This window comes from Argopecten irradians, chromosome 14 (genome assembly GCF_041381155.1).
Source record: "Argopecten irradians isolate NY chromosome 14, Ai_NY, whole genome shotgun sequence".
NCBI classification, from domain to species: domain Eukaryota; kingdom Metazoa; phylum Mollusca; class Bivalvia; order Pectinida; family Pectinidae; genus Argopecten; species Argopecten irradians.
The window spans coordinates 14,804,046-14,831,730 of NC_091147.1; the positions used below are offsets into that span (position 1 = coordinate 14,804,046).

Here is a 27,685-nt window from a genome sequence, read left to right on the forward strand (position 1 = left end):
TCTGGACCCTTTGCCAGGAGCATATACATGTACTGTAAACGTGGATGTTTTCGCAAGTGACTTAATATCACGATTTTCCTTCATAAATCTTTCATGGTGTTGTAATTTTCGCAATAGATACACTTTCATACTTTTAACGACAATTTCTATACATGTACAGAATTTTAAGAGTCCCAGATGATCAATTTAAACACATTTTGACCTTTATATCAAGACCAATTGGCTATAATGACCTTTTTAGGTCATCTGACCCAAAGGCTCAGGATGACCTATCGTCATCATGCACCGTCCGTCGTCGTGCGCCGTCCGCCGTGCGTAAACTTTTTATTCAAACGACTTCTTCTCAATAACCGGAAGGCCCAGGGTACTCATATTTGGCCTGTAGGTTGCTGGGATAGAGGGCTACCAAGTTTGTTCAAATGAATGACCTTGACCTTCATTCAAGGTCAAAGGGGTCAAAAAGGCTAAAATCTTTAAATGACTTCTTCTCAAGAACCAGAAGGCCCAGGGTACTCATATTTGGCCTGTAGGATGCTGGGATGAAGGGCTACCAAGTTTGTACAAATAAATGACCTTGACCTTCATTCAAGGTCACAGGGGTCAAATAGGCTAAAATCCATTAAACAACTTCATGTGAATAACTAAGAGGCCTAGAGACCTGATATTAGGCCTGTAGCATACTGGGATGAAGGGCTATCAAGTTTGTTCAAATAAATGACCTTGACCTTATTTCAAGGTCAAGGGGGTCAAATAGGCTAAAATTTTTAAACGACTTCTTCTCAAGAACCAGAAGGCCCAGGGTATTGATATTGGGCCTGTGACTTGCTGGGATGAAGGGCTACCAAGTTTGTTCAAATAAATGACCTTGACATTCATTCAAGGTCACGGGGGTCAAATAGGCTAAAATCTTTAAACGACTTCTTCTCAAGAACCAGAAAGCCCAGGGTATTGATATTGGGCCTGTGACATGCTGGGATGAAGGGCTACCAAGTTTGTTCAAATAAATAACCTTGATCTTTATTCAAGGTCACAGGGGTCAAATAGGCTAAAATCCTTTAAACATCTTCTTGTGAATAACTAAGAGGCCTAGAGACCTGATATTAGGCCTGTGGCATGCTGGGATGAAGGGCTACCAAGTTTGTTCAAATGAATGACCTTGATATTCATTCAAGGTCACGGGAGTCAAATAGGCTGAAATCTTTAAATGACTTCTTCTCAAGAACCAGAAGGCCCAGGGTATTGATATTGGGCCTGTGACATGCTGGGATGAAGGGCTACCAAGTTTGTTCAAATGAATGACCTTAACCTTCATTCAAGGTCACAGGGGTCAAAAAGGCTAAAATCTTTAAACGACTTCTTCTCAAGAACCAGACCAGGACGGCCCAGGGTACTGATATTGGGCCCGTAGGATGCTGGGATGAATGGCTACCAAATTTGTTCAAAATAAATGACCTTGACCTTCCATCAAGGTCACAGGGGGTCAAATAGGCTAAAATCTTTAAACGACTATGTTGTATTGTACTAATAGTCAGATGACAGTTAAGGCCCATGGACCTCTTGTTTTCTTTGTCTTTGTCCCTTGGGTGGTCGTTATTTTCCCATCGTTGGTTATAATTATCCATGTAATCATGATCAGTCTACACAAGGTCCAATAAACCAATTTGAAGCTTAGTGGAGTTAAGACACTGGTTTCCGAGAATGAATAAATCCTTAAGCTTGTATCGCTGAAATTGAAGTGTTGACCATGTGCAGTAAAGTTGCATTGATAAACTTGTAGCATTTAAATTTCCTACTTCAAACGACATCCAATGATTCTTTTATGTGTATACCCACATGCATATGTCTCTATAGATTTGTCACTATATAAGTAATACTGTGTCAAGGTCTATAACTCGTCTGCCCATATAACACTACCCAATTTACCCAATTATCGGAGGACACCACAGTGTCCGACCAGTTGAAATCTGGCTGTTTTCCAATGTTTCTGGATACCTCTAATGACATTTATACGGCACGATATAAATTGAATCATATACCAAATTAAAGATAAATTATCTGGCTCTCGATTGAGAGTATTCCCATTGTCACATCTTGTACGGTTTGGTAATAATCATACTTTTTCTGAAATTGGGTGGTGTACGTTATACGGCCAGGCGAGTTATAGACCTTTACACAGTATTACATGCATTGTATATATAGAGAGAGAAATGTCTATAGAGCCCATGTGTTCAGACTGTCTCCGTACAAATTATACACAAGAAACAGAGATGAAGTGATGGTTAAAAAATACTAAATAACATAAGGAAGTATGAGCAGTAACATGGCAGAGTACTATTTGTGACAATGATAACAGTACCAGTTCATCTCCAGCATCAACTAATTGTCTTACACTTGCATTTATGTAATACTGAAAGATTGGTTTTGGCTGTATTAGTCCCATTACATATAATTAAAAGTCATGGTCATTTTAGGATGTGCCAGGTTTGTTGTTAGAGGAATGCCAGAGTACCTAGAGAAAAACCACTGACAAGCAGTCAGTACCTGGCAACTGCCCCATCACATGGGTCTATTCAGACTTGCTACCCAGAGATGGAGGGCTTGTGGTTATTATAATATGGCGAGACATCTTTAACAACTTGGCCCGATAATGGGGATATACTGAAAGATGGGAGCCTGAAGAGAAATATGATCTGCTATAGAAGATACACACGTTCCCTGCCCCATCTCCGCTAGCCAAGTGTTACTAGCAAACATGTCCCTACCCAAACCGGGATACTCCGGATACTTGACTGGTTAGAAAGCTAGAGAACTTTGAAGAGGAGTCGATGATTGTTTCAACCACTATGGATGGACAGCAGAAGTTTGGTGTGTAAGTATAAGATCTGATACCTATCAGTCTTCTTAATGGATTAATCTTAATTCCACAAGAAAAAAATTACTTTTGATAGAAAATGTACGATTTTACCCATTGTTAGCGACTCTTGGGTTTCTGACAATGATTTATCCATTAAAATACAATGGTAGGTCAATCCATAATGTCAGCCATACTTTAACTCTACTCATGATACATTAATCTGTCACAGTAAACATGCATCTGCCTTCTATCCTTTATAACATTGTGATTCACATGTGAACATTAACAGCTCACAAATTCTTGTAATATAGGATACAATATAAATGTCAAGGTTATAGGCATCTTTAAATCCATTGGATAGGGGGGGCATTTACAATGTCAACTCCTCCAGCAGTGTCGAGGGCGACAAATTACAGTGAATACAGTATATATATCACTTTCAAGATTTCAATTATTTAAGCAAAAATGAAAACATCCTCAGAATACTACTTCATTACAGTAATGTAGTATTATAAGATTCGAATGAAAACTCAAAAGTATTTATAAAAGAAGGAGAAAAACAAATATAAAATCCTTAAATAATAAACCTTTTTATTTATCATACGTCACACTCCTTATCATCATACTCAGTTTTTCCTCTGTAACAAGAAAACCTTGAATTTTGTTGGTGATGACAGAGAATGGCAGCGTAGTGTGACTGAATCCCTTCACAACATTCATGGAGTTTTGTCAAATATAAATTCATCCAATATATGGTTTCCTTTATTACCACAAAGATGTTCTTCCTCCATCACAAACATCACAAGGACTATTAGAAATCTCCAGTCGACAGCACATTTACAAAACATTTACACAGAAAGTCGTACTAAAATTTCCAGTCCCATTAATTTTTGGTAATATCTCAGTCCTCTGCCTTGTCCAATGCTTCAAGTCCCTGTAACATATAGAATTCTATTAAGTGACATAAACATCATGATCAAATACATACAGAAGATAGGAAAATCATTTCATAATTTGGTACATTCTTCTTATCTACATATACATTTATAAGCTTGAGGGCTACTTCCTTTCTCTTTGTCAGTAGTTTAACTCGATTTGCCCTCATCTACTTCTAAAATATAATTTCCGTTCTCTTGATTTGTAGCTCTCTTCTGCTTTTGGAAGCTCTTCCATCAATGAGGTGAAGATCTTCTGAGAAAACTTCACTTTTTAGAAGAGTGCCAATCGAGCTGGACTATTACACCATTCTGATCTAACAGAGTTACTTCCCTTTGCTTAACTGCTTTTCTATGGAGAATTTTAAGTTAAGGAATCCTTAATTAATTTCAGGAATGTCTATGAAACTGGGCCCTGATCTATCAGAGTTACTTCCCTTTGCTTAACTTAAGTTTTTTCTTTAACTTCTGTAATGCTTTTCTATGGAGAATTTTAATTTAAGGAATCCTTAATTAACTTCAGGAATGTCCATGAAACTGGGCCCTGATCTATCAGAGTTACTTCCCTTTGTTTCACTAGAGTCAGTACCTCATTCAGATCTATTTGAGTTACTTCAATGTTTTTCCTGGGTATTTTGGGAAATTGCCACCTGCTGAAAATTGGGAAATTTTGTGCGATATAAGAATGAAAAATTTGAACGGTGTTTATTGAAATTTTTGAAAAGGTAGAATAGACATTTATACTTTTCTAAGAAGCAAGTGTAAGAATGGTTACTAAAATACGACGTTCAGACTTGGGATTTCCTGAATTTTTAAGTTTCGTCGCACAAAATACACGTCGACTCACTGATTTGGGAAATTTAGACATAGATTTGGGAAAAAATAACAAGAAATACAATTAGGAATGGGGCCTTATTTCGGACCCAAATATATAGGCAGGAAAAACACTGTACTTCGTTTCACTCACTTTACGTGTACAGTAAAACATGGTTATAACAAACCTCTGGGGACCAATAAAATCACCTCGTTATGTTAGCATAGTTCCTTATACACATATATTACACAGATATCTTATACATGGGAACCTCAAAAGGAAATGGAAATCACTATGTTACAACTATGAATTATGTTCAGTTTAAATGTGTTTAACTGTGCTAACTATTAAACAGTGTTATTACCTGTGGTTTATATAAGGATCCGAATTTGTAGATGTCACGTACATACAACTTATAATCCACAGGAGAGGCATGGAAATACCTCCGTGTATACTGCAAAACAAAGGAAGAGTTATTATATTTTTGTCGTATTAAATGAGAACTTTTTTTAATGTTCAAAATAAATACTTTTTGGGTATTTTCACAATAACTAGAGTACATAATGATAAAAGTATATCTACGTATACAAATAATATACTGGCCAATGTTTGGACAAATCAACATCATATGTTTGCGAGTGTAACATCATATGTTTCAGAGAAAACACTGTAAATTTCGCTCACAAAATAATGATGTCATAATGGATACCTAGCTACCGGCAAAGGAAAAAACTCTGTAATATGCAAAGATGGATTTGAAGTATCTTACCCAGTTAATTAGGAGCTGCTTAATACTGCACGACAGACATTAACCAACAAGGTGTACATAACATCATCCTTGATATTCAAGAGATTACTATCACTGTCGTGATATCCAGGCCTGAACTGAACTGCCTTCAACATCAATTTGAGCTAGAGGTGGATATAACTTAACGACAGTGAAAGCAAGGACGTATATGAGAAGGATAAGTCACACTGGGTTTTGATGTTGGGCGACAACTTATTTTCCTTTGATATCCGCCGGCACAGCCTTACAGTAGCTTGAGGGTGCAACCGTTGCCATCTTACTTTCTGAAGCATGCTGCAATTTCATGAGCTGTCTTTTTTTCTAACGAAAATTTTAGACATTTATTCTAAATTTTCCGTCATTGTAGCAAGTACTAAACGTTGTGAAATTTAATTAACTTTACAATGGTGTTTCATTTGACTCGATAAGACAAGTATTTGTGTAGTCCGAATGATTCTGACTATCTATCCGCTTTTTATATACTGACGTGGACGGATCATCCGCCCACATCAGTATATTAAAAGCGGATAGTCAGAATCATTCGGACTAGTATTTGTGGAGAAAAATGTTTTTTATTCACGGTTCATAGGCGTCACGCATGGTTTTTAGTAGTGTAAAGAGACAGTGACGAGTCCTTCTAACTTATACATGTGTCATGTAATGATGTATGTATAAATCCGTAGTGAAAGTAACCCCTGGAGTATCGAGGATGACATAGTTGAACATAAATACAGATTGTATTTAACATTTCTGAAAATAAGGTTTCATTTCGTTAGTATAATTAACGTACAGAATCATAAAAATGTTTACATGAGTATAGACAACGGTTCTCTTCGGTTAGTGTTTGTACAGTTTGTAGACGAGAGTGATTTTGAACAGGGATGTCCATGAAATCCATTGATATAAAAGTCAAAGCCTTTACCTTTCTATCGCTTCGGACGACCCATGCGACAATGGGAGGAACAACAAACGTTCCTGCCATTAACCCGTATAAAATCACACCACTCGGTATGATATCGTACCACATCTTTTAGTGATTCTGGCTTCCCAAAACGACCTTGATGAGTGAGCCGACCCAGGTGCCGTACGTTTCGTCCCAATTCTTGATTCGTCTAAAACAATCTCGCCCGATTGTTATTCATCTCACTCATCCGTTGCAGCTTTTACATATTCAGATTAATCGTATAAAATACAATGCAATTACAATGTGGGAGAAATGTGATTGGAAATTTGTGGTTTAATTTAATTACATGTCTGTTTTTTTTTAATTAAGAGAAAATTTGTAGCGAAATGGTTTTAAATTTTGGTCGAATTGTCTGTATTCGATAGAGCCAGTGATAGAAATTGTATTGCAGTTTCGTATTTTTCTCAATTGGTCGTACAAAAAAATGGTGTTTCAAGGATGCATGACCAAAACAATTATAAAAATAATGAAAAGAATGATATCGAATTCATTATATACATTATATAGCATAATCATCGATTAAATCTTAAAAAGAAAACTAAAACCAAACATTTTTGGGACGAAATATTTAACATCCGTTGCCGTAAAGCGTTTGAGTGAATAAGATTTCAAATGAAAACAAACCGAAAGGACGGAACAAAATACATCGGGTCTGTGGGGATAATGTAGAAATTCCACCTGCGTACAATGACTCATGATAAAAGCGACAGACAAAAGTCAGCATCTAAACGAAGGGACAAGGAAATACCCCCTTCGAAGGTAATTACATGATAACGATGTCGTCGATCGTCATTTTAACCACATTCATTGACATTGCCTCGTTCCTTGCACCCCTTATCAGCTCGATGGTCCAGAAGGCTGGTATCAGGAATCGAAGACTGATCATCTAGGAGTGTGACTTTTACAATCGTTTTGCAAAAAAAAAAAAAAAACACAAAAAAAAACCACCTCAATTTCTACAAAATAACAGTGCAAGAATGTATATGGCTAACATTTTAAAATGAATAGGTTAACAGGGGTTTGTAATGATAAACTAATGGCAATACAAGCATTGGCTTCCCAAAAAGCTAAGTGGTCTATGCGGTAGAACGAATAATCATACCCTGAATACAAATGGAACTTAATGACGGTGTTGAATTGTGTTTTACTCGACGACCCACTCTACTTTTTTAAAACTCAGGTATTTTGGCGGGTGCCTGACACAACCCTAGAAGGCATCTAACGAGGGTTGCGGGCTTGGAATACGTATACATGTAAGGCTCGCAGTTTTTCGCTACAGTTCTGTCAATTAGCATCTACGCATTGTCTGATATTTATTGTTACACAATAGGTGTTCTAAAAAAGAAATATATAAAAGTAATGTCTCGAACATGGTATACTACATATACTACATATCTATTTGTTCTGTCTGTTAATGGAACCAAAATTTCATTAAAAATGCGTGATTAATTTCTAGAAAATCCCTATTCAGAATACTTTTACCACGAATTCTTGTTCTACACTGAAATCTGAACGGATGCAAGCGCTGATTTATCAGGAAGATGGCATCTAAATTAGAACAGGTTCAAGGCTGTTTCTGTAATTCATTTTAATATTAATATTATAACTTCAACAGGCAATGCTTGTAACAGACGAATCAAGCTTAAGCGTCTGATTGAAGCTTTCTTGCTACAAGACTATCCTGCAAGATTGCGTGAAATGCTTATGAAACTAACTGCTACACCTCAAGCGGCATAGCAAAAAATAATATTAAGTTAACTCGAGATCATAAAAATATGTATTATTTTCACTTTCATTTTCATTCGTTTATCATTACAAACCCCTGTGCTTTAATCTCAAACTCAACCAGATGGCCTGTCCGTGATGTTGCTCCCAAAGGGCAGCAGAGCACCAGCATCCCAATGTCAAACAGACGATAGCAAAAATAAAACAGTGGCCAAAAAGTGTTGAGAAAAACATTGATAGCCCAACACAGGAGGTCACAATAGAGTTAGAACCTTTATCGTTCATTCATACCTCGGGGGTATCGGGTCTGCAGTTTAGTGATCCAGAACCTTTCCCTAGAGCGACGCTTTGCCTCCGTCCAAGTGGGGCAGTGATCAATAGTTAAATGGAAAATAACTGTTGATATTACTTCATTGACCTATATATATATTAATAAATTTGAACAAAAATCCTTACAGACGAAAAATATATACAAGATGAAGAAATAAAAACAATAACGACTGACTAATGTGAGCACTTTTGCTCCATCCAAGGGAGCTCTTCAGACTGTTTATTTGAAGACTACATATATTATGACGTCATAGTTTACAACGTTATTTGCTTTAAAGGGACAATTCAGTCTAAGAGAACATTAAAATGTGTACATATATCGGAAACAAACCAGTTCTAATGGAAATTAGATCAGACTTTTTTCTGTGATATGCCAGAAAAGCCCATGGTTGTGAAATCCATGTGAAATGTTCAAACTCGCTCGCTGTCCGCCATTACATATTGTGGTTGAACATCTTGTATGCCGAACCCTGTCCCTTGCCCGTAGAGTAATGCAACTTTTGTCTAGACCTGCTCAAATCACTCTGACAGTAGTGTGTTTACCTTATTAGGTCACAGGTTTATGACGCACAAAAAAAAAACAACTAAAAATACTGAAAAAAAATGCAGTATTTTAAGTATATACCGTATTTTTTTTTTTTCCCGTCGTAAACCTGTGATTAAGTGAATTGTCTTGCCTAAAAAATCTTTTTATCGCCTCCTCAGTGGTTATGTAGTTTGTTTGTTTAACGTGCGTGACTTTGGCTCGGGTATGGGTACAGCGTACATAATGTACCTGCTTAATCGTATTGATCAGCGATTTGTCATTACAACGGTATCAACTAAAATACTAAACAATGACATGCAATTTGTCAATAATTTGTGTTATATGTTTCATAAGAAATGTAGAACAATACATTTATACCATATTTGCTTCTTGGTTATGTAAAAGAATTAGCCTGAGTGAATTGTCTCTTTAAAGGGACAATGTACAAACAATCAATGGAGTGCCATAGACAAAAAAACGGAAGGACATTCTTCATTAGAAGTTTCAAAAATGGAAGGAGATTCGTTGTCTTTCCGGTTTTTTTCCTATGAGTTAATAAACCCAAAAGAAATTAAGAATAATGCTTAAATATACAATATGCACCATACTGCCTTACAGCTAATCCTGTTTTCAGGAGCTTCTTGCACCATGTTATTATCACACTGTTGTATCACTATCACACTTTTATCATGCTAATTATATATAAATATAATGTTTCCTAGCTATAGTCCCTGCACATTGGTACAGTGTGCGATTCTTTTTATAGAAACTTAAGGATTGTGTTTTTGTATGTTTGTATTCATATCACCCTGTTTATTTATTCATTTGTTTATTCATTCTTTCCACAGGTAGTGATTCGTCGTTTGCCACCAAGCCTTACTCCAGAATCACTCCTGGAACAAATATCTCCTCTCACAGAACATGACTTTTACTTTGTCAAGGCTGATATGAGGTATGATGGAGTGAATAAACTGATCAATATATTTAAAGTTGTTTTGAAAAATCTATTTTGATAATAATAAAAAAAAACATGTATGAGTGAGAATGTCTTTGGGAAAGAGTTCCTTTTGAACCCCCCATCCAAAAATAATTTATTCTTGCTTTAGTCAAGTGTCTGAAAAGGGTTGTTTTTAAGGGATACCAATAACAATTGAGGCATGGTCTTTTTGGGGTTAAAATGAGAACAAACAAATTTTAAAAATCCAGAAAAAAACCTATTTGTATACATGTACCTACTTTCCTTTGTCGCATCCATACAACACTCATACATATTGCTTAGTTAAGTGACATGAAAGTTATAACAAGCGGATATAATCTTTTTGATTTATGTAACCTTACTCTCGGCGAGATTTGAACCCACATTTACTGGACACTTACCATCGGCTCTGAAGTCTATCGTCTTAACCACTACACCACTTGGTCAGTTGGCGAACCAAAGGCAAAAAATTCTGTACAAAACTATGGCTTTAAAATTAATCCTGCTTAATTAATACAATGATAAATATGGAGTGTTTTTGTTTATTGAGTACATTTGAGAATGAATGAAGAGGATAATTCATTTGTTTTCTCACCAAAAATTTGCTTTGTCATAAACATCTAGAGGGGGGTTCAAAAGGAACTCTTACCTGTCTGGGAATACATTTTGTATTCATCTTTATACCAGAATTTTTTAAAATTTGTTTTTAATTCCATATGCATATTTACCAATCGTCTTGACTCCTGTGAATTTAAAACCTTGTATATTTAATTGATCTTTGAAAAGAAATATCTGTATTTTTCAAATGAAAAATGTCTAAAATTTCAGCAATATACTATTAATAATTAATCATGTGATTTAGATAAATAATATCATGACATTATTCAATCAGTCTAAAAATATGTTTGTCCTTTTTTGTGACCTTTAACAGCCTAGGGGTCAATGCTTTCTCCAGAGCATACCTGAATTTCCACAACCATGAAGATGTCTACAACTTCAGAGATCGCTTCGACAACTATATTTTCTTAGACAATAAAGGTGAGTATTTTAAGGGTTATCTGAAGTTCATGAATAGGGACAAATTTAAGAAAGTTCTATATTTTCTTTGATAAAGCATTACTGTAAGAGTCTCTGTGACAACTGCTTGTTCTTGGTCAATAAATGTTTGTAAAATGAAATATGCATGCTATAGGTTAGCGAAATACATAGATACCTTTTAGTATTACATGTATTATCGTTTATAAGAATTTGTCATAAATCATCATGATATGTTAAAAGTTATATTCCTTTCCTTTCTGATTCAGGAAATGAATATCCAGCTTTGGTGGAGTTTTCACCATTCCAGAAAGTTCCAAAGAGGAAGTCCAAGAAAACAGACACAAAGAAAGGAACTATAGACCAAGGTAAAGATCAGATATAATTAGGTCAGGTCAAGGTCAATGATATGACCTACTCTAAAATTTGGTTTATTATATATTTAGGTCAAAGACAGTCTGATTCTTGACAACTTTTCGTATGTACGGATAATGTTGCTTAGTAATTATAATTACTTCTCTATAGAGAAGTTCTGCAACAAAGTGGTAGGAAACCTCAGATGTCGGAAGTTTTTCTTTGAAATTTGCATTACATTGTAACAGCTGTGTCGGCTTATCTGATGGTGATGCGTCCCATATCACCCCATGATATGTAGACATTGGCATTTATGACCTTTTAAATATATTCTAATTTATTTATAATTCATTCATGTTTCGAATTCAGATTCTGACTATCTCAAGTTTGTGGAGAGTTTGGAGAATCCTGATGAAGAAGAAGTAGTCTCCATTGAAAGTTATCTAGAAACACTAGAAAACAAAGAGAAAACACTAAAAGGTAGTCAAACGAGCAGTCAGAATTACTATTGCTTATCACTACAAATCACATCAATTTATTTGGTTTTGTTGAATTTTAGATGTCTGACTATTGAATATGTTTTTATGCCACTGTCTTATTACTATATAAATTTTACTCAGAAGCAGATTTTTCACTGATATAAAAGGTACCGTCGATTAACCAACTTATTTTCATGGCAAGTAGATTTCTCATTTTCATTCCCAATGACTTTTCCAGAGAGAGTCAATTTTTAAATTATAGTCTTTTGGTTCCACTTTACCTGTGATATGAACAGTTTGGCGGCAATTGATTTCTGTGATATGGTCGCAATATTTAATCACTCGTAAAATTTCACTTTGGAATTATGATATGTAGTTGGTTTTCATGACCTGAACAATCTTGATAAAGAATTTTTTTTAAATGTGACAGATTTTATTGTACCATGACAATGATGATATGATACCTAAATGTTTGTTTCTTTTTCTAAACTCCATTTTGATATACATGTATAATGCTTGCATATATAATAGAAATTGCTCTTCATATTCAGTATTTCCCATTGATTTGTTATCTTGATGAAAGAAACATTTTTGCAAAAAACCATTGCAGCTTTAAGGAGACATATTACGGTAATACAAATGTATACATTACATTCTTACAAACAAAAACAATCTGAATATTGCAGCAAACCATGGAAATCCCCATCTGTCTACACCGTTGATAGAGTACCTGAAGAAACGCCGAGAGGAGAAGAAGGCAGTCATCTTGGTGAGTTATCTCTTTTTAGTCTTCGTACTTCTTTCACTGCATAATTTAAGAATGAATAAATGCAGCATCTGTTTGTGTACAGGTTCTTTTTGCAATAAATTCTTCCCAATCACCTTTTTCTGGGATCATTTTGCAATCCATTCAAGATTTTTTTGATTTTTGTTTTCTAAATTGATCTACAGTTTGAATATGTTTCATTAATGTTTGTGTTATTATTGAATATAAAGCTCTCTTGGAGAGAACTACATATGAAGTATAAGCAGTCTGTAGTTTTACCTTTTTTTTCCCTTTTGAAATAAATTTGATGAAATGAAACATTTGTCAGTGGTAAAAAGCCATGCATGTTAATTTAAAGATGGATTGTGTAACATTATGATGTCAATATATATAAGTAATATCAAATATTCTTAATTTAGAAAATAAGAGAAGAGAGGAAGAAGCGGGAACAAGAACGTAGAAAGGTGAGGGAGGAAGATAAGAAACGAAGGAAAGATAAAGAGCGAGAACGAGAAAGACAGAGGGATAAAGACCCTGTGAAGGAAAAAGACAGAGCAGATAAAGATAAAAGTTGTAGTAAAGATCAGCCGATCAAGGTTGTAAGTTTTCTGGCCCCATGAGATGGATCGATATTGTACAGCCATTGTAGTGGATTTCCCTTACTGATCAGTATTGTGTGTCTTTTGCATGATGTCTTAGATTGCACTTATCCAGTCATTTCAAAATATTGTAACCAATATCCACCTTAGGAAAGAATTTATATAGGCATTGCCTGTTATTCAATCCTTTTGACTACAACATAATATCAATAAAATTTATTGAAGTGAAATCAGTGACACTGCGGGTAAATTAAGTTTCTAGTCCCTGAGGGTTACATGAAACCTATTCTATATTGGAATATTACAGAGTTATCTGCCCTTGCTGGCAGGTTTATGATGTCGTGTGTTTGCAGGCATAACATCATACTTATCAGAGAATTCAACGTGAGATCCACTCACAAAGTAATGGTGTAACAATAAATACCTACGGGCAAGGGAGATAACTGTAATATACATGTACTTGAAAGGAATATTAGCTACCTGTAACGTTATATTTCATTCCAAAAGTGGCACTGGTTAGAAAACATTTATTGATACAGAAGTGATAATTACTGTTTTGCACTTCTAGTGTTAGATTCCTTTCTTTCTTACACAAGTTTCTGTGTTCTTTCTATTAACAGCTTTTTAGGTCCTTACAATTAAAAAAAGGACAATTCCTCTGTTTAGGGTTGTCAGATACATTGTGGCTTGACTATCTTACATTAAACCTTGTCAGAAAGGTAATAACATGTGTTTCTGTAACCTGGCTAAGCTATACGAAATCACTAATTATTTGTCTCCCGCGTCTTACTAACAGTACTTCTGTGCATGTATTGTGTGCCCTTATCAGAGCCTGGTGATATAGGGTTTGGAGGAAGTTATGTTTAAATAGCATTTTTAAGATTAATTTCATAGTAAAATGCATGAGTGTACAGTCCTGTTAAGCCAAGCAATGATTTAGATATCAGTGTATTTTAACATAATCTTCATTATTTCTTTTAAATTATTTAAAATCTGAAATGATTATTAATTAAAGTCATTTTCACTATGTGCTCTTTGCTTGTGGCATGATACCTTTAATAAGTGATGTTTTATTTGTAATAAATTATTAAAGCAATTGTGGCTAGAAATTATTCACAGCAACTAAAGATATCAATATCTGTATAGTAATTTTGAACCTTGATGGTCATAATTTGAAGACCCTTTTTAATTCAAATTGTTAAATTATTGGTTTCAACAGAACTCCTTTCTGAAAAGATGCAAATATAATGAGTATTCTAATAACTTGAAAGATTTAATTAGTTAATAAGATGTGACTGTCTTGTGATGTAGAGTACCAGTATATTGCTGTGTTAATTATTATCTGAATTTGATTAACAATGTGTATCTTTTTACAGCTCCTGAAAAATCCTGAAAGAGACAAGGAGACTGAGAAGGAGAAACCACAGGATGTGAAGCCTAAGGACACAGCCCGAGCACGGGAGGAAAAAGTATCAGACTCTAAATCCAAGGACAGAGAGAAACTGAGATTCTCTAAAGAGAACAGAGAACGACAACGAGATCAGAAAAATGAGAAAGCTGCTGCTGAACGCCCTCGATCATCGCGAGATTCTCGTCCAGGAGACAAATTAAAGTCGGGAAAGGATGACTACAGATCTGACAAAAAGGATGAGGACAGAGGTAAGGGAGGTAACTCTAGAGGTGGTTCGGACCGACCAAAATCAAGCAAGGATGAGTCACGACAGCAGGAGAGATATAAGTCAGGACGGGATCGAGACTACGACCATGATGCTGATTGGGACTACGATCGAAACAGGGATTATGATCGAAACAGAGAAGACAGAGATTATGACAGGAATCGGGATAGAGGGTACGGCAGGAAAGATACGGACTCCGACAGAAGGTTTATATTTATTTTATCTGTATTGTCTTAATTGTTATATTCAATGAACATATCACTGATCATATACCTCATAATTCTTATTACGCTTGTAACTGACCCCCAGGGGCCTTAGAGGCGGGGTCAAAAGGGGTCAAATAGGCTAAAACTTCAAAAATCTTCTTCTGAAATTCTGGATATGGTAAAATCAAATACCATTCATAAATAGAAAGGTCTTAAGGTCCTTTACAAAAATTGTGAATTATATGACCCTCGGGTCTCACGTTCCCCCTGGGGAGGGGGTCAAGTTTACTATAGTTTATATAGGGAAAACACATTTATGAGCATTTTTTGCTCAATTTTCATTGGAAACGAGTCAAACTTGGTTAGACTTCTTAGCCTGAGATAGCATTTTAATATCATATCCACATTGGTTCTGGCCGACCCCCTGGGGGCAGAGGGGCGGGGCTAAAAAAGGGTCAAATAGGCTAAAACTTCAAAAATCTTCTTCTGAAATTCTGGAAATGGTAGAAACAAATACTTTTCACAAATAGAAAGGTCTTAAGGTCCTTTACAAAAATTGTGAATTATATGACCCTGGGGTCTCCTGTTTCCCCTTGGGGAGGGGATCAAGTTTACTATACTTTATATAGGGAAAACACATTTATGAGCATTTTTTGCTCAATTTTCATTGGAAACGAGTCAAACTTGGTTAGAATTATTAGCCTGAGATAGCATTTTAATATCATATCCATATTGGTCCAGGCCGACCCCCTGGGGGGCAGAGGGGCGGGGCCCAAAAAGGTCAAATAGGCTAAAACTTCAAAAATATTCTTTTAAAATTCTGGAAATGGTATAATCAAATACACTTTATAGATATGAAAAGGTCTTAAAGTTTGTTTATAAAAATTGTAAATTATATGACCCTGGAGTCTCCTGTTTCCCGTTGGGGAGGGGGTCAAGTTTACTATAGTTTATATAGGAAAAACACATTAATGAGCATTTTTTGCTCAATTTTCATAGGAAATGAGTCAAACTTGGTTAGAATTATTAGCCTGAGATAGCATTTTAATATCATATCCACATTGGTCCTGGCCGACCCCTGGAGGCAGGGGGGGGGGGGGGGCTAAAAACGGGTCAAATAGGCTAAAACTTCAAAAATCTTCTAAAATTCTGGATATAGTAGAATCAAATAATTATAGATGGAAAGGTCTTCAGGTGTTTTATAAAAACTGTGAATTATATGATCTTGGGGTCTCATTTAACCCCTGGGGAGGGGTCAAGTTTACTTTAGTTTGTATAGGAAAAACATATTTGTGAACATTATTTGCCCAATTTTCATAGGAAATTAGTCAAACTTGATTATTTAGCCGTAGATATAGCATTTTTTATCCGTCTTGACCCCTTACAGGGTCAAATTGTTATAATTCAATGAAAAAATACTCTTTCACTGTATATATCTGCAACTTTTTGATGTCTTTAGCTGTTAAGGCCCATTGTCTTTCTTAATTGGCATCTGCCTTTTGATGTCTTTAGCTGTTTGGCATTTTTAGCATCATACTGGCACTATCAAATTGTTCTGCATGGTTGTAATTCAAGTGATAACAAAGATTGATAACAATGCCTTTCTTGGAATGGTATTTCTGATGAACTGTAATAAGAAAGTATTTCTAGTCATTGATTAAAACTTCCAGACAGACAATACTTATGTGGTACAAGTCAGTTCACTTAAAAATATGCTTTAATTCTCTCTATTTTGAAGGTACGTACTTGTACTGTTATCTTTTGTTTGACGAAATTTCATGACATTTTAGACTAATATTTCAAAGCTTATCACATGGAACTTGCTATAAGAAAAGACCATAGTCACTGCCATATTTTCAGAAAGGTCCTTCCTAATTTAATACTGTTATTATATTATTAAATAATTTTGTTATTCAAGGGATGGATCTGCTCGTACAAGGAGAGAGCCGCCTAGCCATAAGTATGACAAACCCAAAGGAAAGGTATGCTAAAAAGCTAAAAAGTTTAATCAGCTGCACCAATATAAAGTCATATGTTTGCAGTACATCACAAATATTTTCACTTATTTTCTAAATTTCATTTATAGAGACTATAAACCACTATGTTTTCATGCTATACAAATTTTCACATAATTTTGTGAGAGACCTTGAAAGGTAAATCCAAATGTTTTGCAAATAATTTAAAAAAAAAATTTGACCATATTCGACCCATTAATTGCCCATGTCTCTATAAGCGCCACTCTCCCTTTTTTCAGATGAAAATGCACAGAACAATGCAAGATCTACTTACCTTACACGCGATCAAGATTTTTTATTTTTGTTTAATAAGGAGATATTCATAAGAGAAGCGAAGTAACAGTTTATATAATATTCCTAGACTGCAAGATATTACTTTATTACCTATTTTACATTAGGAATATATTCTGTATATTTGGAGAGTTTATGGCGTTTTGGTTTACTGGCTATTTGACATCAGTATGCCCCAATAACCGTCCCCCTTTTTTTCACATTTTTGTGTCGCCTGCAACACAAAGGCGACATTTAGGTATCACTATGTCGGTGGCGTCGGCATCTGGGAAACGGTTTCCGTGTGTTTACTTATTGTATTTATTGTATGATTTCAACCAAATTTGGTATATATCTTTATATTAATGAAGTGAAGAGTTTTATGTGCCGTGACGCTATATATAACGTTTCGGGGCACGAGCATATATATTGATATCTCGGAGTGGTTTTATACTTGTCAAAATCCATCAATATTTGCAAGAGTTACGGGACTTCATAACTTCACCTCATCAGTAACAATGTTTTCAAATGTAAATAGCTATTTTTTGTGATGCTGTGCAGGCGACACATCCACTTCCATGGAATTCTTATTTTAGTGTCCTGGCCACTTATTGGGTCAAATACAGTATATATGATTATGCAAAAATGTTGAAATTTTGAATACACAAAAATAAAATGGTTTTTAGCTCTCAAATTATTTGAAATGGTTTATTATTCAATATACATCTAATAATAATTTAACAATGATAAAAATTAACTGAATTCAGTTTAAGATGCTTCATTGCTGAAAAATGGTTATTTTTCTTAATCAAAAACAGTAGCAGATGATTTAGTAATTTTTTTTCAGTTACAAAAGTTACTCACTTTACACCATTACCACCAATTGAAAAGTTTGACCTTCAAATTTTACTTCAAGATAAAAATATCAAAAATAATTAATTGCATCCCGAAAAAATTCTGTGGCACAATGTCCTATATGGAATGCAGTACTGATTGCCAATACACCGAAAGCAAAATAAATCATTTTGAATTATTTTTTGTGTTAATTAGACATATATATACACGATTAAACGCCAATTATTGCTCAAACGATGGGTATCATTTATGCTCTGTTTGCGGTGGAGTAAATTATTCTAAAAAAAGCTATTTGAAAATTTATTGATAAAGTCAAGAAATGCCTTTAAAAGTTTGTTGAATGTCTTAAGTGATTACCAGCATATTTGAATTTTCATTTTGTTTACCAGGGTGATACCAAAGGAAACCAAGATCCAAAATATCATGGGGATAGCAAATCCACAGGAGAAAGTAAATCACAATCCCGAACAGTCGAAAGTAAAAATGAAAAATCATCAGGAGACACACAGACAGATAAAAAACCTGAGGACAAAAGCTCTGGCAACAAGAAGAAAACTGACCAATCAAAAGCAAGTACACCAGCTAGCCAATCAGATGGGTCAGGGAAGGAGGAAGGTGATGGGAAGTTGAGGAGTTCAGGGAAGGGGGATTGTGACAGGAAGTCAGAGGCTTCAGGGAAGGAGGACAGTCAAAATGACAGGAAATCAGACACTTCAGGGAACAAGGATGGTGAAAAAAATTCTGAAGAATCTGAGATGGAGGTTGACAAAAAGTCTGGTGCTTCAAGACGAGAAGATGGGAAAAAGTTAGAGAGAGCAGACTCTGGAGATGGGGACAAAGATGATAAAAGGAGGAAAAGAAGGGTTAGTATTAAGTTAAATCTCATTACCTACATGTAATTATCAATTTCATATCCATACAAAAGGCCTTCTGATGTTACTAGTGTTTAGCAATAAATTGTGTTAATATTAGCATAGTAACTTAATATTTAAGTATGTCCGTAAACAATTTACATTTTCGACTTCTTCTCAAAAACCTCTGAAGCAAATTCAATGAAATTTTGCACAAACCTTCTAAGGCATAAGGCAAATCAAAATTGTGAATTATTTGGTCCCCACCCCCCTGGGGGCTGTGGGAGGGGCCAAAAGGGGTAAAATTGACTATAATTTCAAAAATCTTCTTCTCCACTCACAGATGTGGTGGAATCAAATACTCTTCACAAATAGAAAGGTCTAAAGGTCTTTACAAAAATTGTGAATTATATGACCCTGGGGTCTCCGGTTTCCTATTAACAAATTTTCCATGACTGTCTTCCAGGGGCCTTAGGGGTGGGGCCAAAAGGGGTCAAATAAGCTAAAACTTCAAAAATCTTCTTCTGAAATTCTGGAACTGGTAGAATCAAATACTATTCATAGATGGAAAGGTCTTAAGTTCCTTTACAAAAATTGTGAATTATATGACCCTGGGGTCTCATGTTTCCCCCTGGGGAGTGGGTCAAGTTTACTATAGTTTATATAGGAAAAACACATTTATGAATGTTATCTGCTTATTATTCATAGGAAATTAGTCAAACTGGGTTAGAATTATTAGCCTGAGATAGCATTTTATCGTCATATCCATATTGGTCCTGGCTGACCCCCAGGTGGGGCCAAAAAGGGTAAAATAGGCTAAAACTTCAAAAATCTTCTTCTGAATTCACAGATTTGATGGAACCAAATACTCTTCATAGATTGGAAGGTCTTAAAGCCCATTACAAAAATTGTGAATTTCATCTCCCTGGGATCTCAGAATTTTTCCCTGGAGAAGGGGTCAAATTTACTATAGTCTATATAGGAAGAACACATTTATGAACATTATTTGCTTAGTTTTAATAGGAAATGAGTCAAACTGGGTTAGAATTATTAGCCTCAAATAGCATTTTAACACCATATCCATATTGGTCCTGGCTGACCCCCAGGGACCAGAGAGGCAGGGCCAAACTGGCTAAAATTTCAAAAATCTTCTTTTGAATTCACAGGTTTGATGGAAGTAAATAATCTCCATAGATTAAAAAGTGAAATTTATAAAATCACTGACACTGATTGACTTCTAGTTCGGTTTTGTTGTTTAACGTTAGCAAAGCAAATTGGAATTTTAAGCATAAGGTTTGGTAACATAATACACTAACTATCAAAATGAAAAACAAAAAATAAAAATTTTAATACAAAAGTTTAACTTTAAAGTTTATTGTAATTCGTAAATAATTTTAATAGGTTTGAACCAAATTTGCAATGCAGCACTCAGGTGACCGTCAAGGCCTCTTGGGCCTCTTATTGTAATCTTGATATGATTTAATATTTTTGGCCGAAAGATAGGTGTAATGATAAAATAAAACAAGTTTACTGAGTACAGTTGTATTCTATTTTCTGTTTGCATTTTAGAGCTTTTAATATTACTTATAAAAAGTGAGTTTTTACTTATTTCAAAAGGTTCATGGCAGTATTTATTATGGAAAATGATCAACTGATTAACTTAATCTTTTTTAACAGGAACGTCCTGAGAGAGCCATCTATGACCCAAGGAAAGCCTATGAGAAACGACAGCAGGGAAATAAACCTGCCACTGGAGGCAGCCAATCAGAGAAAGGCTCTGATAAAAAGTCAGAGGACAACAGTCCCAGAGACTCTGTCAAGTCATTGACAAGTGATGAGGGTTGAAAACTTTACGATAGCAATCAAATCTGACAGTAATGGTAAAAGGTAGACAACTGTGCTTGTAAAAGGGAGGTAATTGTGTTTGTTAAAGTGAGATAAATGTGGTCATGAAAGGAAGATAAATATGTCAGTTATGATAAGATAATTGATTTAAAGCTCTGTAATTAACTGAACATCAAAATAGCTGATGATCGCTGAAAAGAGAAAAAGTTGATTAGGGACCGGAGAAACTGTTTTAATAGGTAAAGTGGCCAGTGTAATTATTGCAGAGCGTAAATAACTGTTGTCAGTAAGTTTTAAATCTAGTTGTTTAGCAAGCTGAGATATAGGCTATAAGCATCACAACATTATTGCTTTTGTTGTAGAGTTTTATTAGTGTGCAATAATTGTGATGATATGGGTAAATGTTGTGTTCAATAAATTGAAAATGCTGGAAGAAAAGTAAATATTTGTTTTGCTTTTGCAGTTAATTTATAGTGAATAAATGACATAAAAGTGTCATATCTCAATGTATTTATTTAACTGCTCTGTAACACATGAATGGATTAAAACCAAATTAAGTGTGAAACTTCATAAAAAAGGATGATTACATTTAACATTAACAAGACTAATCCAACCCTAGAGATATAAGTGCCACAAAAGAAGGATGTTTTAAATCCTTTTCTTAATCTCATAGCACACAAATATAATAAAGATGTTCCACCGCTGACAGAGCATAAACGATACCCATCATTTGAACAATAATTGATATCTAATTATGTATACATACGTGTCTAATTAACACAAAAATACATATAGAATTTTGCAAATTTAATGGTACATGCACAATCAGTACTTTATTCTATGTAGGAAATAGTGCTGTGGATTTTTTTGGATGCAATTATTTATTTTCAATACTTTTATCATGAAGTAAAAGCTCAAACTTTTCAATGGTGGTAATCACTTGGTGTAGGCAGTACCACAGGGAAATTGCTTGTACGAGGGGGATGGAGGGAATGGCTATTTTAGGCAATATTAGGCATGTTCGGTTATGTTTTGGGATTTCTCCCTAATTATAGATAATATGTTATAAAATCATGTACGCCACAGAACATTAAGCTTATCCATATGCATTTTTCAGTAGTTTTTTCCGCGAAAGACCAGGTAGTTTTCTTGGCAAATCCAGAAACATTTGTTGAGTAGACACATATCGGGGAATTGAAGAAAATTACTAATTTGTCTGTTCCTGTTTTTGATACAGAAAAAATCCAACGTCAATGCTGTAGCATCTAAAAAAAAATTTTTTGGTTATTCATCATGTAGAGAGTACAATCATATTTGATAAAAATGATGCAGTTGTGTCTTTAAACAATTTACAAACTAGTAATCTATAATCCAGATAATTTTTTTATGGAATTCAAAATTTCAATATGTTTAAGATACTTTCGTAATACATAGGTTTCTGCATGAACATCTTTTAGAAAACAGGAAAACGCTGTGCACATATTGATTTAAGTTGAATATTGATTTGTTGATAATGCCATACTTCTCAAGGCATATCCAGTTACGGTAAGTCTATCTATATTATGGTTTTGTTTAAAACAAGTGAAATATGATAGACTTAAAAGACACATCACAGCAGCATACGTTCTATTGATAATGCGACAATGTCTATGGCTTTTTATTACAACATTCACATGATATCACTTGTTTGAGTGAAACAGAGTAAAATATATTACCAATTTTGATGGAGATGTAACCAACACTGAATGTCTTATCTTGATTAAAGAATGTGTTTTGGTTAAACCATGATGGTTGAAAATCAAACTTTTGATTGTAGAACTCTGTTACGCCCTCATACAAGTGAATGGATCAATGGATTAAAGAAACAGAAATAGCACATTGTCAAATCTATACAAATGAAGTTACCTCGAATGATATACAAATTGGCAAGACTTTTAAGTGTTCATATGAACGCATTGTCATAGCTATATTCTGGCCTATCATATATACATGTAAGATACAAAGCACATCAACAAAAGAAAGCATGAAAAAATGTAGGTACACAACCATTTGAACTATACTTTACACTCCGATAAGTTAAATGTCTTATGTTATCTACAATAAAATATTCATATTTCCCCAATTACGCCTATAATAACATATAGTTAATAATAGTAAATAATGTAAAAACACGTAGTCCGTTCCTTTAAAAAAAAGTACACTATACTTATATTTCAAATCTTACAGCTAATAATTTAATTTAAAAGTGTTTAATGTGAATTGTGAATCCAACATTCATTAGAGAAAAAACAAGAATAAACTAATGTGTTCGTCTTTGAAACACTGTTGCAAATAGAAATACAACTTTACCGCAAAATTTGGATATTTTGGTATCGGGGAATTGGCATTTTCCCCCCAAAATCGGGTTGTTAAATATTGACTTTTCCATAGGCTTTGTCAAATTGGCCAATACAGATTAACATTATAATGATTTACCTATATTATACAGCTTAGCGATCCTTTTGTCATTTGGATCGGAGCACGTCTTACAAAACTCACGTGGACCTGGCACGAATTTCAAACCAACAGTATTTATAATACATGTATGTAAATACTGTTGGTTAGAAATTCGTGCCAGGTCCATGTGCTACAATTGCAACTGTGCTCCTAATCGCCGAACAGGCGATCAGTCAGAATTTTGAGGCTGCTAATTATAAGTTTTAGAGGACTAGTCCTGCGATACCCTGCCATTATCGAATACAGCAGATCTATATAAAGATGAGCCGAGAATATAAATGCCTATTACAAGATACATAACATAGAACATGGGAATTGTTTACAGATTTATGAGATTCGAATACAAGCCCAATCTAATTAATATATCTAAACCTATCCGTCCCTGACAGTTTTCGTTACGTAATGCCCTTGGTGCAAATTTGATAATTACATAATATTATAAGCTAAAGATGCTCCATCGCCGTCAGGGTATAAATGGTACTCATCATTTGAACAATAATTGGTGTTTAATCATGTATATATGTATGTGTGACTGTCTTATTAACACAAAATAATTTATTTTGATTTTGGTGCATGCGCAATCAGTACTTCATTCCATATTGAACATAGTGCCACGGGATTTATTCAGGACGCAATTAATTACTTTTTAATATTTTTATCTTTTATTTGATTAAGTTAAATTAGAAGCTCAAACGTTTCAATGGTGGTAATGCTGTGAACTACGTAAATTTTGTATAACCGAGGAAAATACTAAAATTCTAATTCGTCTGCTCCCGTTTTTATTGAGAAAAAATGCTATTTGCCAGCGGTGGAACATCTTTAATATGTACGTTTTATTAATAAATATAATTAACTTTAACATGGTTAATGTAGTGATGTTTTAGATATTAACATTATGAATAATTTAAATAACAATATATAGGCACAGATGTTATCAAATCACAGTTTCCTGTAGCATGAAAGCTATGCATGTAAATTATGCACACACTAAAGATGTGTAAAATCGATACAACGATATCCTATTGAAACAAAATGTAATGAATGATGCACAAATGAGGTATTGAAAACATACATCTACAAATAATGAATCACATCATACAGTCTAACATATTATCTAGGAGGACACGAACAAAATATAGTTTATGTATGTATGCTATCACTAATTCTCCTTTCTTCCCATCTTATTCATAACGCAATCTGATTAAAATACAGATCCTTATTATCACTACGTTGGATAAGAGGATCTGAGAACATCCATTAGGGGTCACGTCAAGATGACCTTTTGAAATAGCACTGCCAGAATCTTGACTGGGGACGAAAGAGTTTGAAAAAGCTGTCCAAATTATTTTCGTGTATGTAGTCATCTCGCCCGAAGTGCACAACAAAGCTAATTGCATAGGTATACTGGGGCGAAAAGACGATTTCAATTAATGCTGTAAGGTGTACAAACTGCATTTGCTCGGAAGTACACGTGGTATAAAGGTCATCTGGACGTGAACCCTTATGGAATATTGTCAGATCCTCTATTGAACGGAGTGGTTATAAGGATCTGTGTTTTAATCAGATTGATTCAAAACGATGATATCGCATAGCAACCTTACATGTTGATAACGCACATCACAGTGTATCAATATTTGCCATTACGTGCTCATACAAAATCAGTTCTATTTGGTCAGTGACATTTGAAATCTGATTGGAAGATATATGCTTATTCTCACTGGTGAGAGGTCATTATGATAATGAAACGGAATCCAGGTACAGTTGTTCAAATGGTGATTTGACTAATCACAGTGTAACGACAATATTTTCAAATCAAGATTAAATTATTTGTTAAATTTGAAAAAAAAAGTTTTGAAGAACTGCATTATTTACCTACTTGGTAATTAAGACGAAATCATGAAACTTGTAACAAAAAAAATAATCACTAGTCATGTGTGAAAAACTTTGCCATTTTTAGGACTTTCACATAAAATTGTCATACTTTAAGCTTTAACCCATTGAACAACCGGACCAATTTTGATTTCTGATTTTTGGCAAAGTAAATTGTAATTTAAAAAAAAAAAAAAAAAAAAATCAATGGTCATCGTTAATCTGACAGTTACTGACATCCTGTCCATTTATCAATAAATCCGTATGATTTATAGTGGGGTCAAGGGCGTAGCCGAGACTTGTACTTCTTTCTCCTGGCTTTAAAGGGAGTTAGTAACTGACCATTCAACTATATAATATCACCATTGTTAAGTCATACACGAGTTCCATACCGCCATTACAGTAAGGTTGGTGGTTCGAAAGAAATGAAGTAGAATGTAATACTGTGAACCAACCAATTTTCGCGTGCGGAAATTCAAGGGCGGACAGAAATCGCGAAAATCCCAATGGAAACGCGAGATTGAATAGACGTGAATCAGCTGTTAGCCATGGAAACGTGAAATTGAATAGCATGGTTGACAGTAATTCGTTAAAAGTGTACGTTATACAATTTTCGTAGCTGTGACGTAGTCCTCAGTTTGTGCTGTTTTAGGTAAGTTCCGCCCCTGTGTGTGGCGGTTTTCATTTTCAGTAATAACGTAGTCCTCAGTTTGTGCTGTTTTAGGTAAGTTCCGCCCCTGTGTGTGGCGGTTTTCATTTTCAGTATTAGGTAAGTTCCGCCCCTGTGTGTGGCGGTTTTCATTTTCAGTAATAACGTAGTCCTCAGTTTGTGCTGTTTTAGGTAAGTTCCGCCCCTGTGTGTGGCGGTTTTCATTTTCAGTAATAACGTAGTCCTCAGTTTGTGCTGTTTTAGGTAAGTTCCGCCTCTGTGTGTGACGGTTTTCATTTTCAGTATTAGGTAAGTTCCGCCCCTGTGTGTGGCGGTTTTCATTTTCAGTAATAACGTAGTTCTCAGTTTGTGCTGTGTTGCGGTTTTCATTTTCAGTAATAATGTAGTCCTCAGTTTGTGCTGTGTTGCGGTTTTCATTTTCAGTAATAACGTAGTCCTCAGTTTGTGCTGTTTTAGGTAAGTTCTGCCCCTGTGTGTGGCGGTTTTCATTTTCAGTAATAATGTAGTCCTCAGTTTGTGCTGTGTTGCGGTTTTCATTTTCAGTAATAACGTAGTCCTCAGTTTGTGCTGTTTTAGGTAAGTTCTGCCCCTGTGTGTGGCGGTTTTCATTTTCAGTAAGAGCTCTTATATCATTCTCAGAAATGTAGTCGTTGGTGTTCCCGGATGGAAGTAAGGGCTGTACTTCTCTGGTTTGGTTTTCATTATCGGACATAATATTATTTGCTTCGTTAGATGATAAAAGTGGTTCTTCGCATTGTTCATTGTTCTTATCAATTCTAGAAATTTTGTCTTCACTAGAGCTATTTCTATTGTCAACAGTTTCAGTAATAAATCTTGCATCAATCTCGGAATTTAAGTCGTTGGGGTTCTTTGGTTTTAATAAAGACTGTCCCTCTGTGTCACGGTTTTCATTTTTGGGCATCATATCAGCATTTGTTTCATAACAACACCCTTCCTCGGATGTGCGATCTTCCCCTGATTTCTTGGAGTTCGATAGCTGATTATTAAATGTCTGATAAAGGTCATCTGTAGTCCAAGTTACTCGCACTCTGCTGTTCGAATTCGGTATGTCCACCTTGTCGTATTCCCGGGCAGAAATGTCGATATCGTGCTTTTCATCGGGACTGCTTGAAGGGGTAGGTTGACACGGGCTGCATGCTTTCCCAATGGGGAAGCATTCATTTCGTCTATTTCCCGATGCATCGGTAAAAACAGATTCCGAACCCTAAATAAACAAAACGGACACATAAATAACTAGATGACCGATGGATGAAGGTACAGAGATAGTGCTGAAACAGATAAGCCATCACAAATCGGATTTTAAGGACATGCAAAGCCCAGTGGTTCTAGGGAGTAAAAATATACCTTATTGGAAAACTAATTTCAGAGGTATTTTTTTTTTACGTTCGAATGCTAAACTTTATCTCTCAAGATTTCTCATGGTTTCATTTTCGGACATAACATTATTCGTTTTGTTAAGATGAAAAAGTTGTTCATTGTTCTTATGAACTCTAGAAATTTGGCCTTGAATAGAGCTATTTCTTCTGTCAACATTTTCATTATAAAATCTTATTAAGCTATTACCGCAAACTTTTGTGTCATTGCATTAGTTTTCCTGTACGTCTTTCATAAAGCATTTCTTATGAATATGCGGATTTATCATTAATATATGCTTATCCGTTCAAAACCACATTTTGCACTAGGCCTGAAGTTGTATTGTTCCAAATAATGATCGTGAAACTTTAGCTATTCTTGACATGGTACATGTACCTGGATTGTAAAATTCAC

At 34.9% G+C, this 27,685-nt stretch overlaps 2 protein-coding genes and 1 long non-coding RNA gene across 4 annotated transcripts in view; 1 reads left to right on the forward strand and 2 right to left on the reverse strand.

Annotated features, from left to right (window-relative positions):
- Positions 1 to 3,420: 3,420 nt before the first annotated feature.
- Positions 3,421 to 6,481, reverse strand: LOC138307565 (uncharacterized). The gene is made up of 3 exons (XR_011206005.1): positions 6,313 to 6,481; positions 4,968 to 5,057; positions 3,421 to 3,788 (listed from the first exon to the last, which is right to left on the reverse strand). It is a non-coding gene; the product is annotated as an uncharacterized lncRNA (long non-coding RNA).
- Positions 6,482 to 6,951: 470 nt separating this feature from the next.
- LOC138307946 (regulator of nonsense transcripts 3B-like) lies at positions 6,952 to 20,870 on the forward strand. Of its 2 annotated transcripts, none has more exons than XM_069248884.1 (11): positions 6,952 to 7,113; positions 9,784 to 9,887; positions 10,843 to 10,949; positions 11,216 to 11,314; positions 11,670 to 11,780; positions 12,466 to 12,548; positions 12,965 to 13,144; positions 14,521 to 15,026; positions 16,945 to 17,008; positions 18,556 to 19,029; positions 20,695 to 20,870. In XM_069248884.1, exons 1-11 carry the CDS (start codon positions 7,042 to 7,044, stop codon positions 20,860 to 20,862), a joined length of 1,968 nt encoding a protein of 655 aa, XP_069104985.1. In that variant the 5' UTR covers positions 6,952 to 7,041; the 3' UTR covers positions 20,863 to 20,870. The 2 variants fall into 2 exon arrangements, with proteins under 2 accessions (XP_069104985.1, XP_069104986.1); XM_069248885.1 differs by having other exon boundaries at positions 12,965 to 13,009.
- A 489-nt stretch (positions 20,871 to 21,359) lies between these two features.
- LOC138307945 (uncharacterized) overlaps positions 21,360 to 27,685 on the reverse strand; it is a 43,181-nt gene continuing 36,855 nt past the window's right edge. Inside the window, exon 16 of the mRNA XM_069248883.1 lies at positions 21,360 to 27,122. Within this exon, the coding sequence (XP_069104984.1) occupies positions 25,830 to 27,122 (1,293 nt within the window). The 3' untranslated portion in view covers positions 21,360 to 25,829. The remainder of the gene's footprint in view (positions 27,123 to 27,685) is intronic.